Source organism: Neophocaena asiaeorientalis, unplaced genomic scaffold, assembly GCF_003031525.2.
Source record: "Neophocaena asiaeorientalis asiaeorientalis breed wild unplaced genomic scaffold, Neophocaena_asiaeorientalis_V1.1 scaffold438, whole genome shotgun sequence".
Lineage (NCBI taxonomy): Eukaryota > Metazoa > Chordata > Mammalia > Artiodactyla > Phocoenidae > Neophocaena > Neophocaena asiaeorientalis.
The window spans coordinates 6,644,762-6,660,544 of record NW_020173491.1 but is presented as its reverse complement, the minus strand read 5'-3'; the positions used below and the strand labels follow the sequence as shown (position 1 = coordinate 6,660,544).

At 46.2% G+C, this 15,783-nt stretch overlaps 1 protein-coding gene across 1 annotated transcript in view; it reads right to left on the bottom strand.

Annotated features, from left to right (window-relative positions):
• Positions 1–1,458: 1,458 nt before the first annotated feature.
• CES1 (carboxylesterase 1) overlaps positions 1,459–15,783 on the bottom strand; it is a 28,976-nt gene continuing 14,651 nt past the window's right edge. Inside the window, 7 exon segments of the mRNA XM_024747401.1 lie at positions 1,459–1,836; positions 2,114–2,186; positions 3,125–3,256; positions 8,600–8,747; positions 9,019–9,099; positions 10,711–10,849; positions 15,694–15,731. Coding sequence (XP_024603169.1) covers positions 1,653–1,836; positions 2,114–2,186; positions 3,125–3,256; positions 8,600–8,747; positions 9,019–9,099; positions 10,711–10,849; positions 15,694–15,731 — 795 coding nt within the window. The 3' untranslated portion in view covers positions 1,459–1,652.

The following is a 15,783-nucleotide window of genomic DNA, read 5'->3' as shown; positions in this document are numbered from 1 at the left end:
AATTCTTTTTGTACTACCTTGTGCTGAGGGGGAGGGCTTGCTGAAAGGTTTCACTCAGTGTTCCTGTTTTGCCCTCAGTTTTGGGCCTGCCCTGTGCTCCTGCCCCTCAGGGAGTCTCTCTCACGTTCTTCCTCCCCCAGTGGTGGATTTCTGCTGCTCAGTACTTACTGCTTGATAACTTGGTGGTGGAATTCAGGGGCGGGTTCTTGTGTCCTGGTCCAGCCGCAATCTTAGGCAGTCCCTTGGTCATGGACACGGGGTTTTCTCAGTGATTCTCCCCTCCCCTGCAGTAAAAGACCTTTAATGATTGGGACCCAGGTTAGTTTCCTGTCCCTTTCCCAATAGTAGAGGGTTTTTAAATTTTCCTTTCCCTCAGCTTCAATAGGTCTTCCCCAGGGCCCAAACGGGAATGGGTTTGCTGCCTTTTCCCAGTGGTTAAGGGATTTTGTTTCTTAGGGGGAGAAGTGTCTGGGCAGGGCTTCAAGCCTGCACCCTCTGGTCTTACTACCTGTTCCCAATATTTCTCACAGGTCCCTGATAGAGGTCCATGGAGAAGGGCCTGTAATGAGGCCCTGTACTCTCCTGTGGGTCCGTGGCTCCTGACGATTTTATACTCTCATACTCACCTATGTTTGGCCTTTAGCCCTTGATTCGAATTTTTAGAGTAATTGTACTCACACATATGGTGACTCCATCTTCCATCTGTTGCCAGACGGTAAGCCAGTGTTCACTTCCCATCTCTCCTTCAAAATGCCTGTCTTCCCTGAGATTTCAGGGTAATTGTTTGCCTTGCAACCTCTTTTAATGAGTCAGAGAAAGTCATGATTTTGAGGATAATCCACTTTTTTCTTTCTGTTAAGGTGGGAGTGGCATTCCTTAGAGCTTTCTATATCCCGGGAGCCAGAAGTCACCCCAGGGATTCTGAAAGAGTCAGTTTTCACATGACACTTCAGGGACTCACTTCAAGGTAGTCACTGCTTGGACCTGATGTGGTCCAGGCTGCAGAAAGGGTTCAGAGGAATTGCTGGAAGAGATGGCCTCAGGGAGGGGCCTGGGAGGATACTGTGTAAGTTGAAGAAAGAATTGTAGACCTGTGGGAGGGTCAGTAAGGGCCACACAACAGTGCCACAGTGTCACCATGGCAAGTCCCCCTCCTTCCCACTCCAGGTACATCCTCGGTCTGTGCCCCCTCCGTGTCTACAGGCGGCTCCACATGGAGGAGAGGGACGCTGCACTCTGGTTCCCTCACATCCACTTACTGGAGTTGTTGACGGCCCAGAGACATGGAGCAGACGCAGTGTCCCCTTCAGCCCCTCCCAGGGCCCAGCCTACTGGACTCTTCCTGTCCAGAGGCCAAGCCAGAGCTGCCCGAGTCGCCTTCCTGCCAGTGGTGCCCTCTCTCATCCTTCTCTTGCTAATGAGGATGACTTACTTCCAGCCCAAGACAAAGACACTGACTTGGTCTCCAAAAGAACATTTATTTCCAAAATTGAGGCCACAGAAACAGAAATTCCCCCTCCCTGACCTCTGCTACTCCCATCAGATAATTCCCCAGCCTCCACAATAAGATGCCTCTTTGGCCCACAAACACCTTCTATAGAATACCCCTGTCTGGGGTCCCACAAGCCCCCAAGGCCAGCTGAGCCTCCCGTTCACAGCTCAGCATGTTTTAACTGGGGTGGCTTCTTTGCCGCCTCCTTGGACAGGAGCTCGTTCCAGAAAGCCACTTCCTTGTCTTTCAGCTTCTCGGCTGCCTGGGTGGTGACGCCAATCTGAAGGTACCCTTCTTTCTGGTCATATACTGGCCAAGGGGGAAGCCCCTCCCCATTGGGATTCCTGGGAACAGACTCACATAGAAATTCCCCAAAGCTACTGTGTGGCCCCAACAACCCTCAGAGATTGTCAGGGACCCCCTGGCTTCATCTCTGCCAAAGGCTCATACGCCTCCAGAGACAGGAGGCTGACCATCTCCTGGGCAGCCTGTCCACTGAGGGAGCTCTAACGTCAGGGGCCACAGGGCGGGGAGTTTACCCAGCACACGTTGAAGCTCCTCCCACCCAGCAGACACGCCCTGCCCCTTCCCAACCCTGCTCCGTCTGTGCCACCAGCTCACCCGTTCTGAGCAAAGTTGGCCCAAAGTTTCGTCACCATCTTGCTGAGATTGGTCTCCTCTTCTGAGGCACCATCTGTGGAGAGGAGACAAAGCCATTGCTACTCAAAGTGTGGTTCAGGGGCAGCAGCAGCCCTTGAGAACTTGTTAGAAATTCAGAAACGGGGCCCTTACTCCAGACCTACTGAGTCAAAACCGCATTTTAAGAAGATCTTGGGTAATTCAAGTGCACTTTAAGCTTGACAGTTACTGACCTAGGTCAGGCTCAGTGAAGGGCTGTAGTCAATCCATAAACTGGCTGGGTCACAGGGCCACACCCCAGGGTTACTGCTACAGTAACCCCACCTCCCAGGATACTCTCCTTTGGGTCTTTTTTCAATCTCCTACACCCACACACATTTTCATAGAATCTGAAAAATAACCAAGCTGCAAGGCCCCCAAAGAGTCACCCAACCAGAAAGTGCCCAGAGGCACTGGGTGTCATGAACAGCCCTGGGTAGTGTCACACACAAGTTGTCAGTAACTGCTGAGGGTTAAGACATTGAAGACATCTGTGAAAAGTTTTCTTTAAAATATTATACTCTTAAGTGTATTAAAAGATATGAGTTTTAGATAGATAGATGGTTGGATAGACAGACACATATTAGTCCTGATTCAAGGTTAAGAGCAATTCTAACCTTACTCTCACGTACCTTCTGATATGCTCTTGTGAGTGCGAAGTGAGTGGTGGCATTCTAGCCCTGAGCAGGGCCCTGCAGGTGACCCACCTCCTGTCTTACTGATGCCCAGGTCTGGATTCTTAGAGTGACCATGGAGGAGGGCGCAAGGATACACATTCTCCACCATGCACATTAGAGCAAGAGAAAGGTTAGGACCCTTTGTCCTTCAACGCTGTTATGGTGAATTCAGGAAACTAAGACCTGGAGAGAAGGAGGAACTTGCCCAAGGCCACCAAACCAAGACTTGAACCCAGATCCCCTAACTCCAAGTCTGTAGTCACCAAAGGGCCATCACCTTTCACAAATGGAGCCCCAAAGACCGAGAAGAGCTCATCCCCATGGTCCCCCATCACCGTCTTGGGTTTCACAGCTGATGAGAAGCTTGGGTGATACTGGAACTCATACATGTAAGTGGGGGCTCCGGCATCTGGAAGACATGGATTCATGCACAGTTCACTTCAGCAGACGCACACCTGGATGGTATCAAGGGCTCCAGAGGTGGGTGGGAGGGGCGCTGTGAGCAATCAGGAAATTGGGGGCATGCCTGGTCCTGAGTGAACAATATTAACAGAAGTTGCCCGCTGTGAGAAGCAACTGTGTGCCAGACCCTGTGTGTCCCTGCAGGAAGCCCCTGGTTATCAGCATAACAGAGAAAAACAGTTTGGGAAAAGTTCTATGACTTGCTTAAGAGTGTACTGGTGGTGGAGGTGGAACTGGATTTAAGCCAGCTATTGAATGAATGAATGTTGAAACTTTGGGGAAACTGATTCAAAATAACTATCATTATAGAGGCATTGGGTCAGTACATATAAACCTCTTTGCCTATTGATGCATTCACACAGCAGGACATCTAGATACACAGTTTACGTACACAGAAATACCACGACATTTCATTGCTAACAGGTTAGTCTTCATTCCCTTGGAGAATACCTGCAGCCTGACAGGTGCCTTCTATTATGCCCATTTTTGAGCATTTCTGGTGTTTTTCACACGTATTCCAAGAAGAGTGAAGTAAATCCAAGTTGCTAGTCTGAAAGTGCAGGTATTTAAATACAAGCCTATGCAGAAAGGGGACAGTCTATTCCTTGTGTCTCAGGAAACCACAATTCAGCATTTCCTTTTTCTCTGTCATCATACAGGTTTGCTTCCTGCTTGGCCCGGGGAGTGTTAAGGTGGTGGCAGAAGGAAGAAGGGGCTGAGGAAGGGTACAGTTCCTCCCTCCTTCCCTCCCCTGCCCCTACGCTCACCACCCCCTCTCTAAGCCCCAGGAAGATGTCAGTTTTCCCGCTGATGCTTCAGCAGCGTTGCCCATCTTGCTCCTTCAGGGCTAAATCACGGGCCACCCGCCCGGGGAGCTCTGTGCTTTGCATTGATCATTATGCCCAGAGCGAGTGACTCTACCCGGGAAGGGTCAGGCCCCAAGTCAGACTGGTGGGGAAATATCACACTTTTTCCCTTCCTGGGGACAGAATCACATTTGGAAAATGCAGAAAAAAGGAATAAGAATAAAAAGATCACATCTAATCCCACCGCTCAGAGAAACCTCTGTTAATATTTTAGCACTTATCCGACTCATGTATATAAAATTAGGATACTATTGTATATGTTATTTCATATGACTATAATAATTGCTTCATATCATTAAATATTTGTCCACAAAGTAGCTTAACAATATATGCTATCCCCACAGGAGGATGTAGAATAATCTATTTAATTGCCTCTCTCACCCCCCATCATTGCACTTTGGTTTAGCAAGGGGTGTTTTTGGAAGAAGCAATCCTTCTGTGGTCCCATAATCCACTTATTAAACAGTTGTTTCAAGGTCAAGCAGAAATTGCTGTAAGGAGGGGCTTTATCCTTGGCTCTGCCACTCAGAAGTTTTAGAATGGAACTCACAACCCAGCCAGAGAGGAAAGACCTTTTGTGAATGAGAGAACTTAATTATGGCAGCATGCTGCCCAAAATATATTCTCCTTCTGTTTCTTTTTGTTTTTTTAAGCTTTCTGCCTTAAACCTCTGAGATTTATTAAATTCCTGCAACCACAACACAAGTCTTCAAAATAAAGTAGGCACAGAATTGAATAATAACATTTAAGAGCAATAAGAAAAGCAGAGGGAAGGAAAGCTAGCAATCACAAATATGCAAATTAAAAGTGTGGTTTTTTTTTTTTTTTTTGGTTAGGAGGAGCTTATGAAATTAGCAGCATTATTTTTTTAATTAATTAACTAATTTATTTGTGGCTGCATTGTGTCTTTGTTGCTGTGTGTGGGCTTTCTTTAGTTGTGGCGAGTGGGGGCTACTCTTTGTTGTGGTGAGCAGGCTTCTCATTGCAGCGGCTTCTCCTGTTGCGGAGCACGGGCTCTAGGTGCAAGGACCTCAGTAGCTGTGGCGCGTGGGCTCAGGAGTTGTGGCACACAGGCTCTAGAGCACAGGCTCAGTAGTTGTGGGGCACGGGCTTAGTTACTCCACAGCAGGTGGGATCCTCCTGGACCAGAGCTCGAACCTGTGTCCCCTGCATTACCAGGCAGATTCTTAACCACTGTGCCACTGGGAAAGTCCCTATTTTTATTTTTTAATCTGAGTATCTCAACTGAGAGAATTAAGAAATTCACACTCTTAGAAAAGGGAACCCCCTGCACTGTGGTGGGAATGGTGTGATGAATTGGGCGATTGGGATTGACATGTATATACCGATGTGTATAAAATTGATGACTAATAAGAACCTGCTGTATTAAAAATAAAAGACTAAAAATAGAACTACCATATCACCCAGCTATTCCACTACTGGGCACATACCCTGAGAAACCATAATTCAAAAAGAGTCATGTACCACAATGTTCATTGCAGCTCTATTTACAATAGCCAGGACATGGAAGCAACCTAAATGTCCATCGATAGATGAATGGATAAAGAAGATGTGGCACATATATACAATGGAATATTACTCAGCCATAAAAAGGAACGAAATTGAGTTGTTTGTATTGAGGTGGATAGACCTAGAGTCTGTCATACAGAGTGAAGTAAGTCAGAAAGAGAAAAACAAATACTGTATGCTAATGCACATATATGGAATCTAAGAAAAAACAGTACTGATGAACCTAGTGGCAGGGCAGGAATAAAGACACAGACGTAGAGAACGGACTTGAGGACACGGGGTGGGGAAGGGGAAGCTGGGACGAAGTGAGAGAGTAGCACTGACATATATACACTACCAAATGTAAAATAGATAGCTAGTGGGAAGCTGCTGCATAGCACAGGGAAATCAGCTCCATGCTTTGTGATGACCTAGAGGGGTGGGGTAGGGAGGGTGGGAGGAAGGTTCAAGAGGGAGGGGATATGGGGATATATGTATACATATAGCTGATTCACTTTGTTATACAGCAGAATCTAACACACCATTGTAAAGCAATTATACTCCAATAAAGATAAAATAAATTAATTAATTAAAAAAAAAGAAATCCACACTCTTATACACTGGAAAGCAATTTCACAATATGTATCAAGAAATTTAAAATGCTCCTACAGGCCCAGGCTAGTAATTAAACCTCTAATAACCAATTCTAAGAAAATCATCAGAGATTTGGTTACAGATTTATGCACATGAGGCTGAGCATAATGTTTTTGTAGCACCAAAGTATGGGCACCCTGCCTAAATATCCAATAGGACAGGAAGACTAAAGTAAATTTTAATGCATTATTCCATGAAATAATGGATTTTTTAATGAGTTTTTGCTGACATCGAGGAAATGCTTACAATATAGGATTCTGTGAACAAAAACATAAGATAAAATTAATATTTAAATTATATGTAAGATATGGAAAGATTAATAGAAGAAAATATGGCAAAAATTTATAGCAGATTCTTCTAGGTGGAGGAATTATGAGTGATATCTAGTTTCTTCTTTATGTGTTTCCATATTTTCAAAATGTTTTACAACTGTAAGATGTTAATTTTATATTCAGAAAAGTTCTCTTCTATAAAAAAAAGAGTAAGACAAGTACAAAAATTTAAAAAGGAAAGAATAATGTTGATAAAATCTGGGAAGTCCAGGCAAAAAAGATCCTGAATGCAGTCATGAGATTCAGATAAAACACAAGTCCAGGACGGCTGGGTCAACAGACAGTGAGGAAGAGGAAACCACAAGTATCGAGAGACAAAGCCAAGTTTGTGAAAGAACAGATTTGACCCCAGGCAGCCCCTGGCTGAAGAGTTTCATCAGGACCCTATGGAGGAGGGAGTGGTAACCAGCACCTGTACATGACTGTCCTGAATTTTGGGGACATGGTAGGTGAGCTGTAGCTAATTTTTATTATGCTTTTAAAGTCTCCAATTCTAAAACCCTTCTAGCACAGTTAGAGAGAGTGGTCTGGATCAGAGAACCATTTCCTGCCTTGCAGACTAGGTGAAGGATAGCTCCTAGAAAAGGAAGGGTCCAGTGAGGACCTCAACAAGGCGCCCCAAAGGGACACCTCCTGTTCGGGTGAGCTCATCCATCCTTTACCTCACATCTCCCCTACACAGTCTTGGGATATGTTGAAAGGTCCTGTGATAGACCCAGCACACATTGGGATGGAACAAGGCCAGCTGCAGACATCAACATTCTCCAGACCACCTGCCCGACACCTCCCCCTTCTCACTCCTTTCAGCTTTCTTGGTCCCAGACAACACTCCTGGTCTTACTCTTGGCCTCACTCTACCCCCAGCTCCACTGGTTAACAAACTAGTTTGCAACTAGCTCTGATCTTGGAAACCTTCCAAGACCTATCTTCCAAGATTTCCCCTCTAGCCCCACAGACCACCGCAATTCAAGTGAGGAGCCCTGTGGCAGAGGCTGTCGGTGCCTCCCCATATCCCCTGCTTCCGGGCACGTCAGCCTGAGTTCCACCTCCTGCATCCACAGCTCTTTGCCTGAGGTCCTTGGCAGCCAGAGATCACTCTGCCCATGTGTGCAGCAGGTCAAAGCACCAGGGAATTTAACTGCCCTTGGGAACAGCCTTCAACCAATGTCTTGACAAAGTTGGAGGATAAATACCCCAGCTCTCTTGCCACTTTCTTGGGATAACCCTAAGATATGTTTTTCTCAGAGCTCCCCAGCTCCAGCTGTCCATGGTGGATGCTTTCTTGACGGTGCAGGGTGGACTGGCTTCCTCTCCATTCATGTCACTTCTCCACTCCTCTATTGGTGTTTCCTGGGATCACCCCCCAAATAAAATATTTGTATTTGGATCCTTTCCTTGGAGTCGCTCCTGGTGGAAACCAAAATAGGACAGTGCCCCCCACTGTCCCCAGGCCATATAGAATGGACCTTGGAGTTTCCACATATCTTTTTTTAAAACATAAATTTATTTGTTTATTATTTTTGGCTGCGTTGGGTCTTTGCAGCTGCGCATGGGCTTTCTCTAGCTGTGGCGAGCAGGGGCGTCGTGGTGCGCAGGCCTCTCACTGCAGTGGCCTCTCCTGTTGCGGACCACGGGTCTTAGGCATGCAGGCCTCAGTAGTCGTGGCACGTGGACTCAGTAGTTGTGGCTCACGGGCTCTAGAGCGCAGGCTCAGTAGTTGTGGCACACGGACTTAGCTGCTCCACGGCATGTGGGATCTTCCCGGACCAGGGCTTGAACCCATGTCCCCTGCATTGGCAGGAAGATTCTTAACCACTGTGCCACCAGGGAAGTCCCTCCACATATCTTTCTATGCTGAGCATTAGGAGAGAATACAGTGTGAAGCTGGTGTGGTCAGTGTCCTTCTCCTGTCCACTTTCCATGACTCACCTCTGTGGCGACGGGCCACATTCACAGATGGGACACCGAACATCCCATCTGCAATCAAGTCCAGGAACAGGTCTTTCTTTATGGCAGGGTTGTCCATCCCTCCTAAATACTTGTCAGTAGCCACTGGAGTCAGTTCCTCATGGATGTTCTGAAATAGATCAAGAGTGAAAGTGACCACCAAGCCCTAGTGAACAGCATGGCTTCTCCAGCCAGGGAGGAAGGCTTGCATTAATGGTGAACCTCTCAAGTTCTGTGCAACCACTTCCGCCCACTCCTGGTGGTGAGGTAGAAAGGCATGAAAATGGGAGTAGAACCCTCCAGCCCCAGTCTTCATTCTGCCATTAGTTGCTCTGCAGTTGGGGACAAGCCTCTTCCCCTCTTTAGGGCTCAGCCAGTTTCTGTGATTCCTAGACTCTTACAAGGATGGGGTAGGACTTCCACACGAGGGATGTGGCCGTCTTCTGGTCTAGCTTGCCTTCAGAGAATGAGTAGCCCATGAACTGTTAAAACAAAGGTTAAGCAATTGTGAATCATCCGGTAATGACAGGAAAAACCGAAGTGACCAACAAACCAAACCAATGCAGGCTGAAGGTCACTTTGTCATGTCTTGATGGGCATGGGTCTTTGTGGAGTTGGGCAAAATTAATGAATCAAATGGACTTTTATATTTAGAAATCAAGGAGTACAAAGAAGATAAAGTAATTGTTAAGGGAAGCTGCCCCAGTCTTTGTGTGTATGTGTATGTATGTATATATATATGTGTGTGTATGTATATGCGTACATATATATATATATATTTAGGCTAGAGTCTCCACAGTGGTCATCAAGACAGAGAGGGAAGGTTTCAGCCAGCCAAGTGTTGAAGTAGAGGGCTCTGGGGCAGAAGACACAGACCTCACAAATACCCCGCCTGTGTTAGATAACTGAGAAAGCCCCAAATCCTGCCATTATGGTTTTGGTCTTTCGGTATAATCTTTGAAATCATTCTGAAGACCTGCAGAACTCTGCACATAACAACCGCATCAAAACTCTGCACTAAGTGACTTCACCAAACTCTAGCACGGCCACAAGCAGCTTAAGGCCCTGTCCCCAGGATGACCCCAGGCCCCCTTATAAAGCTGTGTGCTGCCAGGAACATTTACCGTTTGCTCTATAGCCAAAACCTGGTGATGGGCAGGTAGGTCCCTGAACCCATTCTTAGTGCAGTTACTTTAAAACCTTGTTATTATAAATCCTTTCTCTGCCCTTTGAGATGTAAATCTACCACACAAAACTGTTTCCTCAGGACTTGAGAGCCATCTCTATGAAAAGCAAACATTCAGGGGGTAATTCTTGCTCTCTCTTCCAGTCCCTGTGGAAAGATAAAGGCCTAATTTCAGCAGGAGCCTTGCTTCTACTTACACCACGGCCTCCTGTCATAAAGAGAGAAGAAGTTTGTTTCTTCTCCAGATAAATGCCAGCTAACAAATCCAGGTGGCCCAGTTACACGGATAATCCTCCCCGAGCCCCCGGCCTTGGGTTCAGTTCACAATTGATCTTTTCCCTACAGCAAGGGTGTATCTGAATCAAATCTGTTACCACTTCAACTAGTGTCTGGCTTTGTTTATCTTTGGCAGAAGGGAAAGTACTTCCTAACTTTTAGAAGTCAATTTTAACTCAGGAGGAAGCAGGCTCCTTTGAATCTTTCCAGTTAGATGAATGAGAGTGTGAGGTGTGGGTGGGTGGAATTTATGGAGAAACTATGAAAGCACCAAGCCCAGGGAAGAGGCTGCAGGTCCCAGGCCTCACTCTCCTTAACTCCCAAGCCCCTTCCCCTTTCCAGGCCTTGGGTTTCTCATCTGCCCAATGATTATCTCTACCAGCCCTCCTGACACTGACATTTCAGGATTCTTGGATGGGAGGACAAGCAGAGAGTGTGTGGGGATGTGGGTCCCCAGGGCCGCACCACCCAGGTGACAGCTGGGCCATCGTGGAGAAGGTTTCCACGGAAACGTCAAGGTGTATGAAGGTCCCAGAGGTGCGTGCGTAGAAGGAGGGATCCTGTGACCAGAGATGGGAGGGGTGATGTGACGGGAAGGGGAGGCAAGTCTAAGAGGCCTGCACTTTCTCACCATCGGCAGAATCCAGCCACACTCCTGCTTGTTGATTCCCACGATGTAGGGAACGGGGTGGAAATTCTTTTCAGCCAGATTCTCTTTGGGTGTCTTTGGCAGCAGCACTCCGTCAAGCACGGTGGGCAGGAAAGGAGAGCTCTGGGGAAGAGGGCAGTGTTGTGTCCATTATGGTTGCCAGGGTCTCCTGCCCGCTAGTCACTTAGTAGCCTTCTTGGTTACCAGATCAACTCTCATGGTATTGCAGGGCTTGTGTTCAGGTGACCCTTACTTACTTGATAATGGCTCCAAAGCCCAAGAGTAGTGATGCTAGCAGTTGGATATTCTTTTAGGGTACCTAATTTATGAATTAAACTTTATCATAGGTATGTATGCGTAGGAACTGAAACATAGGATATATAGGGTTTGGTACTCTCTGAGGTTTTGGGCATCCACTGGGGGTCTTGGAACTTATTCCTCGAGGATAATGAGGGACTACTGTATTGACATGGCCACAGATTAGTAGCAACTGACTCACATGTCACCACCTGGGAAGCTGGTTTCTGGTATAGTTATAGTTCATATTTGGTCATTAAGAGCGGGGTTTTTGGAGCCAGACTGGATTTGAAATCTGGCTTTGTCATTTACTAGCTGGTAACTTGGGAAAGTAGTTTCACCTGTGTGTGCCTCAGTTTCCTCATCTATAAGATGGGTTGTTGTGGGGATTAAATTACTGAACACATGCAAAATGCTGAGCACAGTACCTGGAACCTGGAAAGGGCTGAATAACATTAGATATGATTCATTAGCAGTGCTGTTACAGATCCTGCACTGGACACCAGCCCCATGTGCATATTCCCCTCCTGGATGGCAGGTAGAAGTGGACAATTCCTAGGCTCTGAGACCCTATGGCTCCCGGGACCTGCTTCTGCTCTGCAAGGACCAGTGAATGACAGGCCAGCTCTAGTTGCAGCAAGAGAGGTTCTGTCGCATAATTCTGATGCAGCAAGACGAGGCCCTGAATCCTAATCCACTATGGCTGACGATAGGGGAGAAGGGACTGGGGTGCCACTCCTGCTCACTTCCAAAGGCTGCACAGTTCAGGAAGGGCTGCTGCAGGAGGCCAGCAAGAGTAGCAACTCATTCCGGAAGGAGGACCCAGCAAGGCCACACAGAGGAGGTGCCTACCGTTGGCAGTGGGCTTTGGAGAATGAACAGTTTTCTAAAGAGTGGGAACAGCATGAGCAAAGTGACAAAGGTGTCACTTTAGTGCTCATCCCAGGAACCTCAAACCCCAAGGGTCCTGGGCTTGGAGGAATGTTGGGGGTGTGCGATAGAGACATGGTCACATGTTGGAGCACGTGTTCTGCACATGCCTGCACACAGTAGGGACTCAGATGTAGTTTGAATGAATAACTCCATGAGTGAGGGGATTTGTCTTGTAAGGAAGGTCTGTCTTTTAAGACAGAGGCGGCATGTGTTTACAAGGGGAAATCTGTCAGGACCGTGGGACATGGGATGGGGAGGGGCAGTAGAGAGACAACAAGGGTCCAAGTTGATCAAGGTGGCGTCTAGGGCAGTGTCCAGTGGTGACTGACTGATACCAGCAACAGTAAGAGGGACCGTAAACACTGCTGTCCAGAGGGGGTGCTAGTGGCTGCTCTGTGTGGGCCTCATGTATCACCTTGCTCAGGTCAAAAAACCCAGAGGAGGGAATTCCCTGGCGATCCAGTAGTTGGGACTCCACGCTTTCACTGCCGAGGGCGAGGGTTCGATCCCTGGCTGGGGAACTAAGATCCCACAAGACGCGCAGCGCGGCTGAAACCAAAACCAAACCAAACCAACAAACAAAAAACTCGGGCCTGCTTCATTCCTCTTCTCCTCATGCCCCACACGCTGTGCATGAGCACATCCTGTCAGCTGTTACTTCCACAACATCCATGGACCTGGAGGTTCTCATACTAAATGAAGTAAGTCACATAGAGAAAGACAAATACCATATGATATTGCTTATATGTGGAATCTAAAAAATGATACAAGTGAACTTATTTACGAAACAGAAACAGACTCACAGACATAGAAAGCAAACTTATGGTCACCAAAGGGGAAAGGGTGGGGGAAAATTAGGAGTTTGGGATTAACAGATACACATTACTGCATATAAACTAGATATACAACAAGGATTTACTGTATAGCACAGAGAACTATATTCAATATCTTGTAATTACCTATAATGAAAAATAATCTGAAAAAGAATATTTATATATATCACGGAATCACTTTGCTGTACACCTGAAACTAACACAATATTGTAAATCAACTATACTTCCATAAAATATATCTCTATATATCTATATCTGTCTATCTATCTATCTATCTATCTCCAGGCCCAAACCTCTTCTCTCCACCCGCTCTGCTATAGCCTTAGTCCAAGCTGCCATGATCCCGGGCCTGGATTATTCCAGCACAGAGGCTCCCCAGCTGGTCTCCCTGTGCCTGCCCTGCCCCTTCCCTACATCATCCCCAACACAGCAAAGTGCCCTTTGCGAAATCTAAGATCCTGTCACTCCTCTATTCAAAACCCTCCCAAGACTTCCCATCTCACTTGGAATCAAAATCCAAGTCCTTTAAAGGACCACCCCCACCTTCCACTCTTTTTTTAGCCTCAAGCCTGTTCTCTCCCCTCACGCCAGCCACACTGGCCTCTTGTCTCATGTCCTTTGCTGTTCCCTCTGCCTGGAACACTCTTCCTCCAATTTACTGACAACTGGCTTCCTCCCCTCCTCCAGAACTTGGCTCAAATGTCACCTCTGCATCCAGCTATTCCCTGACCCTGCTCTGCAAATTCAAACCACTGGCAAATTATCCCCATTTCCCTTCACCAAACACACCATCATCAAACATACTACATATTTTGTTTGCTTGTGTATTGTCTGCCACCCTCACTCCAAAGGGGCAGGGGATTGTGTCTGCATGGCCTCCACTGCTATATCCCCAGCTTATAAATCAGGTCCTGGCACATAGTGAAGTGCTGATTAAATCTTTGTTGGAAAAAGAACAAATCTTTGTTGGAAAAGCTGGAGTATAACCATCCCAGACTTCAGACAATACTACAAAGCTACTCTAATCAAAACAGTGAGGTATTGGCACAAAAACAGACATATGGATCAATGGAACAAAATAGAGAGCCCAGAAATAAACCCATACACCTACAGTTGATCCTCTTTGACAAAGGAGGCAAGAAAATACAATGGAGAAAAGACAGTCTTTTCAGCAAGTGGTGCTGGGAAAGCTGGAGAGCCGCATGTAAATCAGTGAAGTTGGAATACACTCTCACCCCATACACAAAAATAAACTCAAAATGGCTTAAAGACCTAAATATAAGACATGACATGATAAAACTCCTAGAAAAGAACATAGGGAAAACATTCTCTGATGTAAAGTGAAACAAAATTTTCTTAGGTCAGTCTCCCAAGGCAATAGAAATAAAAGCAAAAATGAACAAATGGGACCTAATCAAACTTATAAGCTTTTGTACTGCAAAGGAAACCATAAACAAAACAAGAAGACAACTTATGGACTGGGAGAAAATATTTGCAAACGATGTGACCAACAAGGGCTTAATTTCCAAAATATACAAACAGCTCATACAACTCAATAACAGCAACAAAAAAAACCCAATCAAAAAAAAAAAAATGGGCAGAAGACCCAAATAGACATTTCTCCAAAGAAGACATACAGATGGCCAATAGGCACATGAAAAGAGGCTCAACATCGCTAATTATTAGAGAAATGCAAATCAAAACTACAGTAGGGTACCACTTCACACTGGTCAGAATGGCCATCATTAAAAAGTCTACAAATAACAAGGCGCTGGAGAGGGTATGGAGAAAAGGGAACCCTCCTACACTGTTGGTGGGGATGCAAATGGGTGCAGCTACTATGGAGAACATTTCCTTAAAAAACTAGAAATAGTGAGAAAGACAAATATTATATGGTATCACTTATATGTGGAATCTAAAATATGACACAGATACTTATTTACAAAACAGAAATACAGACATAGGAAACAAACTTATGTTTACCAAAGGGGAAAGGGGGTGGGGGAGGGATATATTAGGAGTTTGGGATTAGCAGATACAAGCTACCATATATAAACTAGATAAACAACAAGGTCCTACTGTATAGCAGAGGGAGCTATATTCAATATCCATAATGGAAAAGAATATGAAAAAGAATATGTATATGTATGTATAACTGAATCACTTTGCTGTACACCAGAAACCAACACAATATTGTAAATCAGCTATACTTCAAAAAAAAAGTCTTTGTTGAATGACTGAATGAATCTCATTTAATCCTCTCTACACCTTTTAAGGTGAGTGTTACTCTCCCCAGGGAGAGAGCAGAGGGGGCAGGACATAAGATGTTGCAGAGGTAATGCCATCAGAACCTGGCAAAGCATTGGAAGGTGGGAGGGGAGGAAGGAGATGGGAGGCTGCTGTTTGAGTTTTCTGCGTGGCTGGGAGGAGGGTAGTGTCCTCAGGACTGAGATTCATGACTCCTTTCCTCACAGCCCTGCAAACAGTGCAATTTGCACAGCCAGTCACCCCTGCAGCCTCCCAGGAGATCTGAGCTCCTTGTGACAGCTCCTGAAGAGCCCCCATTGTCCAGTTCTCTCCACTCCTCACAGTGGAAGTTTCTAGTCCAGCCTTCCCCTAACAGGGCATTTTTAGGAATGTAAACAAGATGAGGGGGTAGGTGGGTCCAGGGGACACAGGGTTGATGACAGAGAGCACTGCATTGGGGGTTGGGGGAACAGGTTCTGTGTGCTATGATTGGTCTTCCTCCCCGTGCTATCCAGGCAATACTCTGTCCCTCTCCTGGCCTCAGCAGGGTAAATGCAAGGAGTTACTATCATTTCAAAAGAGAGAATTCTTTCATTCATATGCAACTGGAGCTTAAAGACTTAAAACCTATAATCAAGAAACCAAAGGTCCTTACCTCTCTGGGGGCTCCATGTAAATCAAGAGGGAAAATTTCTGTGAAGACAAAGGCAGAGGCTGTGGGTGAAAAGGCTTCCTGAGAGCAAAG